Source organism: Cebidichthys violaceus, unplaced genomic scaffold (assembly GCF_023349555.1).
Source record: "Cebidichthys violaceus isolate CVI_PGR_0920_01 unplaced genomic scaffold, fCebVio1.0.p SCAF_42, whole genome shotgun sequence".
NCBI lineage: Eukaryota > Metazoa > Chordata > Actinopteri > Perciformes > Stichaeidae > Cebidichthys > Cebidichthys violaceus.
The window spans coordinates 915,808-930,133 of record NW_027176617.1 but is presented as its reverse complement, the minus strand read 5'-3'; the positions used below and the strand labels follow the sequence as shown (position 1 = coordinate 930,133).

At 37.9% G+C, this 14,326-nt stretch overlaps 1 protein-coding gene across 1 annotated transcript in view; it reads right to left on the bottom strand.

The window, feature by feature from the left end:
- The window catches only part of necab1 (N-terminal EF-hand calcium binding protein 1), a 28,091-nt gene that overhangs the window by 1,583 nt on the left and 12,182 nt on the right, over positions 1 to 14,326 (bottom strand). Inside the window, exons 6-12 of the mRNA XM_068728624.1 lie at positions 11,665 to 11,801; positions 7,481 to 7,602; positions 5,683 to 5,759; positions 4,548 to 4,595; positions 2,668 to 2,780; positions 1,331 to 1,408; positions 168 to 259 (exon numbers count right to left, since the gene is read on the bottom strand). Coding sequence (XP_068584725.1) covers positions 168 to 259; positions 1,331 to 1,408; positions 2,668 to 2,780; positions 4,548 to 4,595; positions 5,683 to 5,759; positions 7,481 to 7,602; positions 11,665 to 11,801 — 667 coding nt within the window. The remainder of the gene's footprint in view (positions 1 to 167; positions 260 to 1,330; positions 1,409 to 2,667; positions 2,781 to 4,547; positions 4,596 to 5,682; positions 5,760 to 7,480; positions 7,603 to 11,664; positions 11,802 to 14,326) is intronic.

Sequence of the window (14,326 nt, the reverse complement as noted above, 5' to 3'; positions counted from 1 at the left end):
TCTTAATGATTGATGATAGACGTACCAGAGGGCACCTGAAGCTAGAGAGGTTACCCTTTGGCAGTGTAAGATCAGTCAGGTGAAAGTTATCTTGATCTTATTGGATGTGATAGGTTTGAGTGTGATGTGAGTGGAGAACCAGCAGGAGCTCTAATGAATGATCTTACCAGGAACCAGCATAGTGGTTATGCTCTCAGGAGTTTCCAGGAAGTCCACGTTCCCCCTCTGGAAGGTCTTACTGTAGTTAGTCTGCAGGTGACTGTGCAGAGGAAGATTCACTTACCGATGATGCATAAAGATGTCTTCAGTTGTTTGTAAACCTACCTATTCATGACACCATTTTCCTAGGCTATTTACTATTAACAGGCAACTAATTAAAACCTCCAAAACAGTAAAAAATGTCTCTTCAATTAAGCCTATTTGAAAATACTTTACTTTTGTAAGAATTTGTTGCTGGTTGGTTTAAAAAACATAAGAATGGAAAAAAAGCAGAAACAACAAAACACACAGAAAAGCAATATAAAAACATCCAATTTGACCAACACTTATAGCAGAGTTTGTATTTCTTATTAAAACACTGGGGTTAAAGCACTTTCTCCATGAGTGTAAAGTTAGAAATGTCTGGTTGGTCAATAAATATTTATAATGTCCTTATCTTTGCCTGTTAGCTTGTTGACTTTGCCTGTTGATCCTAATTAAGTGGAAAAATTCACTTCTCACACCAGCTAGTTAAAAGATGTTGTGTTCTTTTTAAAGCTGGAGAAAGTCTAATTTACTGTAAGAGTAAAATATGGACACCTTCGGCATCCTATTTGCGGGTATTCTGTGCACTATTATACATTTTCTTGTATGTTGGGATAACTTCTATAAAGACAATTATAGAGAGGCAAAGTCCCGCCCTTTCTGGTGGACCAACATGGGACCTTATTTCAGATAAAAATATGTAGTGTAGTCAAAGGTGAGAGACAACCCATTGCTTAGTAAATGCATGTTGGTATCACTGAGGTCCATTTTTTTAATGTTTACTAAACAGACTAGACTAACTACATCTCAGATGCAAAATATAAAGTCACATGTTAAGAAATGAATGCAATTCACGAAGACTTGCATTTTGACCATCTCGAAGTTGAAGTTGCATTAACATTAATTCCTCTCTGCATCTTTGCTCATCAGTTTCATTAAAGTCTCACAGAGAACACTGTCACTATACACAGTGTGAACCAGACCTACTCTCAGTGAGTTCAAGCTGAGCAAAGAACATAATTTGGGGTTTATTTGATGAGGCCTCGGTGCATTAGTCATGATGCATATGGTGCGGATAAATACTTACTTCTTCCACACGTTGTTATGCTCCCAGAATTCATAGAGAATGAAGCGTGATTCATTTGCCAGCCGCTGAACTGCGATGCTGCCAAATGCAAAAGAGCAGAGAGCACAAGTCATGCAATCACTAATTAGTGTGCTACATCATGTCCCTCAGCACAGCCAGTCCTTCTGCATTGTTTTCCACTCTCTGACAGGGAGCAAGCAATGTGAATCTATCAAATTAATGTTTTCTGTGTCTTCATCCTCAAATTATAATTATATAGTGTTTTTTCAGAGGTTTTAATCTAATTTTAATTGAGAGAAATGGCCATGACAAAGCATGTAAATGTCATGCTGTCTTTTGGGCTGCTGGATTTGGCCTGAAACCAAAGTGACAGTTTATGTAAAAAAAATTTCAAATGTTTGAAATGTAGAAAAAGAAAGTGCAAAAAGTCTTTCATCTACTGACCGAACGTGTTGTGGTCTGATGCTGCACTAAAGCCAGACCATAACTTCAGGCCAAAAATTACAGCCATTTCTCTGATGTTTCTATTTTAAAGCTTCATGATTAATTCAATGTTGCTCATGATCTCATGAAGATTTCTCTGATATAAATGAACTATGTAGAGAGCCTGCAGATCCTTGATGTAATTCATATAAAAAACTCAGCTACAGAGGGGATGATGTAATTCAATGCAGATTTGAGTCAACGGATAAAAATGCCATAATCCTGTAAATTACAATTCAGATACAGAAAAGTCAAAGGTATGTGTGGTGTCTGTGAGTTAAACAATTCCTTAAAGATTACAGACATCTTGGTATTTAAGGGACATACCTTCTCTCTTTGTTTCCAGAAATAAAATAAAGGAAAGTAATGCTATAGACAACCATAATTCTCACATACATTTGACAACTGAGCATCTCAATTTAAATTTCATAAAACATCCACAAAATGAATGTATTGGCAGAGCATGCAAACTATTGAATAAGTCTGAATAAGTTAACTCCTATCCTATTCACTCTTATATTACATCATCCTAGATCAGATACACAGATAAGTACAAACTCCAAAAAAATAAATCTTTTAACAGGGAAAAAAGGAAGAAGCCTGTAGAAGAGCATCGGCAGGATGAACATGCAATAGATCGCCATGTAGACAGTCGTGTGTGTGCAGATAATATACCAACTGCTAAATGTTACATTTCCTGCTCTGTGCGGACTGGTTATTCTTTTTTCTTTTGGATGTCTTTTATTCCCATACTGCTCTTTATACAACCTTTTGCAAACATGTTAACAACTAAACAACACAAATATATGTAGTAAATCCTTGATACAAAGTGAACAAAGAGAATGTAAACTGACTGTAGACATCCAGTCTGGGCACAGGCACACTCCATGTACTGTCTGAGAGCCAAACGAAACTCCTCCAGCTCCTCCTCCAGCACCGAGAGCTGCCTCTGGACTATCAGGATGTGCTGTGAAGACAAAACACGCAAACACACACAAACACACACACACAGAAAGACACACACACACACACACACACACACACACACACACACACACACACGTGAAGGCACGCAAAGTTAGAAGGTCAGGATTTGCTTCTGGTGGAGAGAGAGAGGTTGATGGAGCTGGGGGACGTTCAGAAATCTTCTGGTCGGGTTTTACACCCGCTCACTCATTTACACTCTTTTCTTACACTTTGAAAAATAAAAAATGAAAGCATCTGAGTCTTGTTGAACAAAGGCGTGAACAGCAAGGAACAAAAACCAGGAAAACCTGCTATAATCATGACAATATAAAAGATCATTTTTCATGGCCGATGAAGCATTGTTGACAGAGGCAGAGTGGCTGATGGGGACAGGAAGTGATTGGTCTGCCCGTCGGCCTGTGGTGTGAGTATGTGTGTGTGTTAATTATGTGTCTGTGTGTGACTGATAAAACGCCTCAAGATTTTCTCTCAGTGGCTAATTTGGGAGAAACACACTCTCTCATCACACACACACACACACACACACACACACACACACACACACACACACATGCACACGCAGGCACACACACACACACACACACACACACACACACACACACACACACACACAGGGGACACATAGTCCTCTCAGCAGCACATTTATTCCCAGTGACACACCAATTACATATTTATTAATTCACACATTGCTGAGACGTGCGCATGATGAGACACGACAGTTACATACATGTATTATTCATATGCATGGTTTCATTTGTGCTGCTGTGCTATGATACTTCTGGTATACATATTGTGATACAAAATAGTGATTTAAAAAAACCAAACCTATATTTTTGAAATGTGACAGTGCTTTAATTCAAATTATGTGTTTTGGACTCACCAAGCCATGATCAAATAGCAGCATGAGCAAAGTAGTCATTTTCTGAAAATCACACATTTCATGTGAATCTCACATGAAATGTCGAAAACACACGTGCCTTGTATAAAATTATTCATACAAACAAACGATCTTTAATAAAAGAAAATTTCCTTCTACTATACACGTTTCCTCTTCTTTATGTGTCTGATGGTAGACACTGAAGAGAAATCTTCCTGCCAGTGTTTGTGTTGGTCGGCTGTGTCAACGACTACAGAGAGTCTTTCAGCCGTGAAATGAGTGATATGAAGCTCGGGCAGTAACAGCCTCCCTTTGCTTTGGCATGATGATGCTGAGGTTAAACAGGGAACGATAACATGCACACAAACACCTGCGCGCTGTGTAAGCATAGCTCAAAAAGCACAAGGGGTCATTTCATTTGCCAGAAGGTTTACACACAAGAAAAGCTTAAACAAATGTCCTGTTACTACAGTGTTACTGTAAAATATATATATATACATATATGTATATATATATATATATATATACATATATATTTTACAGTAACACTGTAGTAACAGGACTACAGTGTTACTGTAAAAAAAAAAAAAAAAATACATATATATATATATATATATATATATATATTTTACAGTAACACTGTAGTAACAATACTGAGCCTTTATACACAAAGATTTAAGATAAAGGCAGTCAGTGCTGTGGAAGAACAGAATATGATTCTGTCAAGTTTCAGCCCTGCTGTTGCTATGACAACCACTTAGTGGTATTTTCAGTGTGGCCTCCCTTTCAGTAAAACTCCCCCATGTGAGAACAGAGAAACACAGAGTGGTCACAAACAGTAGAAAAGTAGATTTAAGTCACAAAACGCACCGATTTGCTCTCCAAGACCTCCTCTTCAACGGGCTCCAGACGGATCTCCTGCAGAAAAAATATACAATGATGTGCTATGATCACAGTGACATATTTAGCTAATTCAACAGCAAATACTTTTGAATTTGCACATCTTGCACAATCTCCTGTAATAACTGGTCTCTGGCTTGGCTGGTGGGCCCTTAAAGGCCCATAATACGAGATTGGGAGCATTTTGATTGCCTCTCAACGGCGGTGCCTGAGTCGGCAACTCACAGCTAACTGAGCTAATAGTGCTAACAGTACAAACTAAGGCAAAAGTGCTGACAGAGCTGGCAGTGTTCACCTGAGGGGGAACTGGTGGGTGGGTGCTACGCTTCCACGACGACACTGTTGGTTGAGACTGTATTATCCGGCTGTATTATCATGCCCGGCAATAAAAAGATAACAACACACACAGAGGGAGAGCGACTTCATTCGCTGCTTAGGTAGACATTACTTCACTATATCTTTACATGGATAATAGTTGTTGTTGCTTTTTTTATGTACTAAATGTTGTATATTTCTTATTTAAACTAAAGCAATATCTGATTGTATGTTTTGAGTATAAAGAAGTACAATAAGCCGTCAATTTACAAGAACAATAGGAAAGATTAGAAGAAAGGATAAAAATGTAAACATAACTTTCCTCTTGCTAATCATCTCACGAACCCTCAGATTTCTATTTGATTCCCTTGAGGAGACCCCACCACCAGGTTGGGAACCACTGATTTACCATTTATGAGTGCAAAATTCACAAAGGATCCGAAATAGAAATAAAATAGGCAAGAACTTTAAATCTTCAAAACAGATCTCAGATTTCATGCTACGTTCAACACATGCAGATAGAAGCTGTGAGAGTTTCATCTATACTATAGACAGCATATGTGTTTGTGTTCCTACGTGGGAGGGTGTTGTTGGGTTTAGATAATTTGTAGATATCGTTGTGAATCAATTTGCCATAATTTGTGGTTAATCTGAGAGAGCGATGTAAAGACCAGATGGCCGGGATGGTGAGAGGAGACAGATGAAGATGAAAATAACAAGAGCAAAGAAGAAGAAGAAGGAGGCAGGAAGTAGCGGAGTGTATGGAAAAGGTTGAAAAAAAAGAAATCACCTTTTTTTCCAGACGGTCGATGAGCCTCTGCAGTCTGTTGACCTGGATCATCCACTGGCCGTCTTCTTCATAAACACCTAGAGACACAGACAGGATAGGTTTCAGACGGAAAGAGTGAACAACAAAGGTGAAGGGATGAAAGGTGCTGCTGCATACATCGACTATATTTTAAACATATTTTCCTCCATTGATTATTTGACCTGAATACCTCTAAAAAGGCGATCGTGTCCCAGGAGGCATTTCAAGGTGTCCTTTCATGTAATGCAGCACACAAACATGCCAATCAATAGAAACGCTTTGACGCTTGTAATCAAAGTTTATAGAGGCTCTGCATCTGCTGCTCAAGTCTCCCAGCAACTGGCTGATGTCATGATGAAGGTTTAACCGAAAACTGACTGCAAACAACAGTTACATACGACGGCAGGTCAAGAAGTGAATCTGATTATAAAGGTAAGTTGTGTTCGCATTAAGATTGTTGGAATGCACTTAACAGCACTAAATAAATGTAACTTTAAAAAAATAATATTTTTTGTTATATATAAATAAAGGTGTATTGTATATTATAGTAATGACTTCAAGCAATCGTCTTTGAAAACATACAACAACACAACTTAATGATCCACCACAGTGGAAGTCAAGTTAATGAAAAAGGCCCCAAATCCCAAAGTTGTCTTTACAAAATACAGCAGTAAAATACAAAACAATACACATGCATACAATTAATAATATCATCTAACATATACGGCAAAACAAATATTACAAATATTTCTCTCATCATGAAAAGATATAATCTTAAAAAAAAGAAAAATCTTAAAAACCTTAAATATATAATGTTAAAAAAATGTACTCAGTTTGCTTTGGGAGTAGGGGTGTGATTGTCAATTTACTGGTTGACAATAACTGTGATATTTAAATGTGAAATATTTATATCATCTTGATTTTCCATTTATGACAATAATCCAGCGCCTCTTGTTACAGACTCTCTTTCCCCACACTCGTAATTTAGGTTTAACTCATTTGCCAAAAAAAGACAAAATGCATGATAAACAAAGTTAAAGATGAATTTGACTGATAGCATTATTATTATTAAAAAATAAATTCTATAGAAATTGCAATCATGAATTTTTTTGGCTACGATAATCCTGTGGTGAATATCTGACACTGTGACAGCCCTAATTGGGAGTAGATGACTGTTTGTTAATTATTGTATTCATTCAAGTTTATTGCTTCTCTCACTGCCCACTATTGAAGAACTATCATATCTACTGTGAGCAGCCCTGCATGAGAGAGACGCATCAGAAGTCAAACATGCATCAACAAACTGCAGGCTAGTGGTGCATCACAAACCAGGGCACGCTTGGCACACTGTAGCTGCTAGTATGTATATCATGACTGGAGTTTGTGTTCAGTGATTATCTTACTTACAGTGAAAGTGTATTCACACTTGCAGCACATAGTGACTTGAGATTGAGGTCGTACATCTCCCAACCTCAAACCTCCACCTGAGTGCCGCAGCACTCAGTGGCTTTGGATCGACACCCAGGAGCACATGGGAACACAACTGTCCACTTCAATCTGTCTCCGTATCTCACTTCAGTTTCTCTCTCACGCCTAAACTCGACCTCCCTCCCCTCCCTCTGTGCTCGGCCCTGCTTCCTGTGAAGACACTCTGACTCTGGCCAAGCTACTTTTCTGCTGCTGGCAGGTACAAGACAACATAACTCAAGAGTGGAGCACAACGGGACGCTTCGATTATTTGCACAAACTCAGCATTAGACAGCAGAACATATGAACCCACCTGAATTGACGAGACTGAGGAGAGGGTTGTTAGGAGAGAGGCTGCTGTTCCTCTGAAGCCTGCGATTGGAGCGACGACCCGACCACTGGATGGACAAAACCTCTGGCTTCAGCGGGCCCTGTCTGGAGTCAGAACAGGGAGAAATTAATATTTCTGCATATTTTCTTTTAACATTTTTGGGATTGCATTATAATTAAAAGGCTTTTGTAACTGAAATTAAATTACCTTTATTCCGTGGTTTTTGGGGTGCACTCCACACACCACATGACAGATGGGTCCCACAAAATTTTTGGCCAAGATTTGGGCTTTGCTGACTCTCAAAAATAAACACAAGTCTTGACTTTGTAATTTAATTAACTACATAAAGTTGAACACAATTAGGAAGTTCAATTTGAATAGTTTATTGCATGAACTCATTTGTGCCAGGACAGTGAAAAAGAAAAGGGACAACTTGTAATGTTCTTTAATTTTTGGAATGTCATTTAGGGGGAGGCACCCTAGAAAACATTGTATTTCATGCACTCATCAATTTTAACAATTTGGGTTATTTTTCTTCTTTCAGACTAGTGGAAAGAAAACATCCAAAATACGCATTTAGGTGTTTATTTGACTACTTTGTCTTTTTGAGATTTCTCCTAAAGTCACCAAACGTTAGCATTATGCCAAATTTGCATATTTAAACATAACATTTCAGAAAACTTGTAATACTTGGTTCCCTATTCCCCTGTAGCGTCTTACAAAATGTATGGGATTTTACAACACATATCTTTAAAATCCATTTTCTCTAAATTTATTATTTTCTCAGACTCTGAGCCAGAAATCTCTGCTTACATTCGCCAAACTTTCCAGTTTCAGTCCAATATAATCTGAATGTTTCACAGAGGGATTTGTTCATATATCATTCATAGCCTGTTTTATGGAACATTATATCAATAAAAACATGATGAAAATTGTTTCTAATTTATGTAGTGATACAAAGAGACATTCAAAATTCATTCTGTAAAAACCTTTGACTCTAATATATCAACAAAATTAAACAATAATTTGAACCTGAAGCTTTATCCACTGTTCAGATTTCTGTTCTGGACATTTAAATTAGCACATATTTCATAAGCATAATCAAACTTGTAATAAAATAAATTATTGCCACCATTACAGTTTAATGGTGATATCTATTAGCTAAATATTTTACCTTATTCACCTGGGGTGTCTGGCACCAGGTGCCCAAAGGACACATGTCTCCTGAATAGATGTCTCAGCTCAGGCCTGAAGTTGTCCAGGCTTACGTTATATTTGTATGTTGTGTTGGTCCGACAGTGATGCTAATGCCAGTGAGAAGGTATGCAGCCGCAGGGTGACATCACCTAGGATTTATCTTTGTGCTGTCAAGTTGTTCGGGCCCATATTTTGAGAAGACCTAAGGGTGTCTCTGGTGATGTGTGTATGTGTGTGTTCATGTTTATATGTGTGTGAGATTTGCGTATACTTAAAAGAGAGGAAAGTGTGTTTTAGGATCATTATTTTTTGTTAAGGGAAGCTCTCCAACATTCTTCAGACTTCACACTGATATGTTTGTACATTTTCAGCTCACAGTGTTCAATAATTCATGTTTTATGTATTTGCAATTCCTTTCAAGATACTTACAAAATTCTTAGTCAGTTTTCAAAAACAGTTTTTGATTTAGCTGTGGCCTAAGCTACACCAATGAGCGGCTAGCTGTAGATTCATGTTTAGTGTACAGACATTGAGAGTGGTATAAATCTTCTCATCTAACTCTCTAAATGTGAAACTTTTCCCTTCATCCACTAGACTTCATTCAGAACTTTGCTTTTTAGCTTTAACTATAAAGTAAATCTCATATATAGTGAGCAAGCTATAGTAGATCTGTGATCTGATGTGTTTTCTAATATACTAAAATCACAGTCATCTTATTCAGAATGATCTCCTTTGGTTGAGAATACATGGTTGCTTCATATGACACCACTTATAATAGATTTTAAATGTCTCCTCCTACATCTGGGAGAAATGCAGAATGCATAATTAACCCACGAGTTAATTGTGTGTGTTTGCTTGATGTATGGAGCAGCAGGAACCGTTGACAAGTCCCCCTCAGTCTTCCACTGAGTCATACTGTATTAACTTTAATTGCTAAAACCCATCTGAGACCAGCATCGAGCAAAGATCAGCAGCCTTTGCCTCTTCATGTTCAGGAAGAGGAGGTTAATCTCTGTTAGAGCAAACTATGTGGCCTGAATTAACAATCCAGGACCTTTTTGTCCATGTGTCACCTATTCAGTTTTAAAGCCAGGATATGATTACTGAAATAATTAAATGATTATGCAGATTAATGATGGATAAAATAAAAATAACAAATAACAAATTACCAAGAGGAAAGTAATATTGCTTTTGAAATGAACAGTGCAACTTATGAATACAAAGCTCACGCTCAGCTCTGAGTCATACCATGCATCCATGAATGTGAGCTCCAGTTTGCCCTCTTCACACATGAAAAAACTGACCACAGAAATCAATTTTAAGCCACCAGAGAAACAACCAGGTCCTCTGCATGTCTGGAAGAACAGAGTGATAGCACTCAGATGCACAGGGGAATTATTGAAGTGTGGCAATTCAGAGACGGCTGCTGCAGGAGAAGAAGCTGCTCTGGGAGCAAGGGACAGACACACTTTGACATGAGAGGGCGATAGAAACATTTAGAAGAGGACAGGAAAGAAGGGAAGAGTCGGTGGGAGTCTCAAAGCACATGATGTTCCGCCTCTGAGAATAAGTTTAAACATGGGGAGAAAAGGGACACAATTATTTTTTCAAACTGAAATCAAGCAGAAACACGTCAAACTGGAAGAAGCTGGCTGCAAATCACTGCTCGGTTGTTGAGGCTGCAACAAGTGAGAACACAGACAGGTGAGGGGACGCAAACAGACGGTACGTCATCACCTCTCCTATAAATAGCATATACCATAAACGTACATGAAACCTGGTGTACTACACTGGTGAGTCATGATCACTAATGAACCGACAGAGAGCCCCCCCTCAATACAAGTGTCTCAGGTTTAATCATCAACTGTCCACACAGCCAGTGGCTGGTTGTTTATTATCAGAAAAACATTTATAAATATGCTAATAAGGAAATCATAATCCCATTAAGGTCATGTTCTTATTATCGATGTGTCAGCAGTGGCCTCACTCTAGTCCAGTTTCTTTCAGTGTTTTGATCCACAAACAATGGATGATGAAAAAAAGTCACATGTTGCACATTTTTGGGGTTACAGTAAATAGCTTTCAGTTAAGAACAAAGCAGTAACAAAGCCTGTGTTAAACCTGAGTTAATTGATTTTTTAACACTTCAGGGTGGCACAGCAAGCTGTAAACATAACATCTGCCTTACTGAAGCAGACACAGAGTCCCATTAGCATTGATTTTGAGTCGTGTTTGTTTCCGCTATCGCCTGATGACTGTAAATCTGATATTCACATTCCTTGTAGTTCTGGTTTGTAGTTCATCTCCTGAGGAAAATATGTGACTCTTTAGCTGCTAAATGCTTCACCAGTTAGTTGCTTACGTTGTCTGTTTGCTAGCTGCCTGATGTGACTGGAAATGAGGCTAATGAGAGCCGTGAGAAGGCACATCTTCTTTACAGCAGTATTGAGGAATATTTGTGTAAAAGGGGCTTATGTGAAAAGGTCCTCCTATTATTTTCACCTTCAGTGATTTACTACTATCCCCCATATCGTTTGATCATGTCATTTTGATTTCAGATCATAGGACATTGAAACCATCTTTCCTTGTATTTGTTGTGTTTTTTTGGTCTCTATGTATTATTTCTCTCAAATCTTGACAATCCCTTTTTAATTTTCTCCCTCCATGTATATTTTTTTCCCATAGGAAGGTTACAGAGTGATCAAAAAAGTAAAGGAATATAGATATCTAATGGATTACAGAGAAAAGCAGGTGGTCTTTATAAATACAGGGTAGGAACCTGTGTTGTTGCGCAGCACCTTGGATGAAAGCATCATTTAAATCTGAAATGTAGGATGTAAATTAGTGTGCGTGGTTTGGACAAAATTGTCACACTAGATGTGATAACTGTAATTACAGGTGCCATTGTACAATATAATTTGTTCATGTTTTAAGGACTAATTGTATGTGTGTGAAAGATTTGTTCTTACTTCTCCTGGCGAGTCTGCTCGGCTGTGGTTTCCATGGCACACTCGAGAGAGCTTTGAAGTGAATGAAGCTGATTGGTTGTCTCCTTCAGCAAGAAGCGGGTCACAAACTGCTCCAGGTGGGTGGACTCCTGATAATCCTGTCAATCACGAGGAAGGGGGTGGAGGAGTGTTAGAGTGGGAGGCATGATAAAAAGAAAGGATGATAGAGCAAGGAGAGCAGCGACAAGTTTTGCATGCCAATCAGGAGTCACTCAACGTCCAAACTTCTCCTGCTAATTAAAAGATGCTTAAATGATCAATCATTTCGAAAAGATGACATAAAACAAGGGGAAATAGGAAGAAGAACATGAACAATATGGGGGTTTTACACTCAACCTCTCCTAAAGCCTGCCTCTTAACTTGTATTCTTAAATGGATGATAAGAAGACAACAGAACGATTCAAGTTAAATAGAATAAAATAAGAACTCAACTTATATGCATGAAGGAAGGGTGGGAAGCTTTTAATGAGTACATTATATTTACAGGTAAAACAGGAAGGGAGTGTGAGTTTCTGTTATATTAATCCATTTTACTACAAATGTGTAACTCATTTATTCATTGAATCATAGATGTGTCTGTACTACTGAACTTAGCAACTTACCATCAGCATTTAAATCACACTGGATATCATTTTATTTTGAGCATACAACTGGATTTATTTTCATTGCTGACCCAGACGTCCACCGAGCATTTATCAAGATGGAAACAGGCATTTGATCTGTTACATTAAAGCGGTACCCAGGCGATTTAGTATTGAACTTTCATAAAGTTGGGGGACTTCCAAAAGATCCTTAGAAGGAATCAAACTTCAAAAACAATGAATCTCAGACCTAACTTAAGATAACCCTGATGACATCATCAATCATGATGACTGAGCTGACCTTTATGCATGATATTGGCCCTGTAAGAAATAGTATAAAATAGAAACAAAAAACACACAAAGTGTAATCATTTGAGTAAATAATTAATAGTATTTTTTTCAGGAATCAGATAAAAGTTGTTATAGACACTCCAAAAGAATATTTCACAGCAGTTAAATGATATTATAAAAGATGCAAATTTGACTGCAACAATTGAAGGACAGAAATAATATATTTCTTTTCAAATAACTACATTTTAATGATTTAGTTTCAATGACACTCTGGGCCTTAAAAAACACATTCTGGTGTTGTGTTTATCATGTGAAAAACCAAAACTATACCACTGGCCTCATTGTTTTAAATCATGTTTCTGATCGGCAGAAACAGGTATCTGCATACATTTTGGCAGATAACATGTTTGCATGGTTTATGTTGAAAATTATTTTTAACATAACATCAAAAATACGTAACAGAAGTATTTCCGGTCGAGGTATTATGTGTCATTTTGTTTTGTTTGTTCAGTAAGTTGATGGGGGAAAAAAATCTAACTGAATGACATTTTGGAGAGGCATCATTTGTAACATGTGGAGGGCAGAAGGGTTGAGTGCTGTTTTGGATCTAATCTAAGGGGAGTGATTGATGCTCAGTACAACAGAGTTTGCTGTTTGCACGCCAGCTCCCACAGTGTGCGCACTCAACAAACTTGTTAGTGAAGATTAGAGAATGATTATTGTGTGTGTGTGCCAGACAAAGAAAGAGGGGGAGAGGCAGGAAAATGTATTTCAGGGATTTTTTCTATCGGTAATTATTGTGTTTTAAAAAGTACAATGAAGATGGCTTGATTTTAAAAGCTGGATTTATTTATCAGACCGTGGAATTGCCCACACATATCCTAATTACAGTATGTTGGGCTGAACTCTTCTCCAGAATATAGAGCAGATAATTAGACTCAGTCTTTTCCCATTGATCTTGGCAGCAAATCAGATTAAAGACTGAACAGCTAGTCCTAAAATGTGAGAATGAACAACCTTAACTCTGTTTTTCACAGAAAGAAAAATGGAAAAACACTGTGGTACCTGCTGTTTGATTTAAAAACTCAGAATTGCTATCGGTCATAAGTATTGTTTGATCCCCTGACATTCTGAATATCAGCACACACATGCACACACACACACACACACACACACACACACACACACACACACACACACACACACACACACATGAGCACATTCACTCAGTGAGAGTGAGTCACGACAAAACTGGTAAAGGTCAGTCTCCCGTCTACCATCTGAGCATAGATTACCTCCTGTGATCTGTTCCGTTGTGTGTGTGTGTGTGTGTATGTGTGTCCACCTCACCAATCTTCAGTCATTTTAAACAGCTTATGGTCCACAATTGGTTTTCCTGTTTGCCTTTTCTATTGATCTTTCATTTTCAGTTGTACAAAAGGTCAATTGAGTTCTTTGTCAATGCACTGCTGCTAAATATCACACTATTTGAGCCTTATAGTCTGGGCTATTATACTTAGCCTCCACCTTGCCATGCAATCATACCTCACCCACTGCAAAAACACTCTACCTCAGTATTTTTTTAAATCCTGATTGCAAATCATCATCAAATAATGTCAAAAAGAAGCTGATTGAAATTTGAAAGCCTTTCTTACTGATCACCTCAAAGTGCCAGAACAAGAGAACGTGGACTGTGTTTCTCCAGTTATTAATTAATTAATTAGCATTAGCTTATCTCTAAATAAGAATTA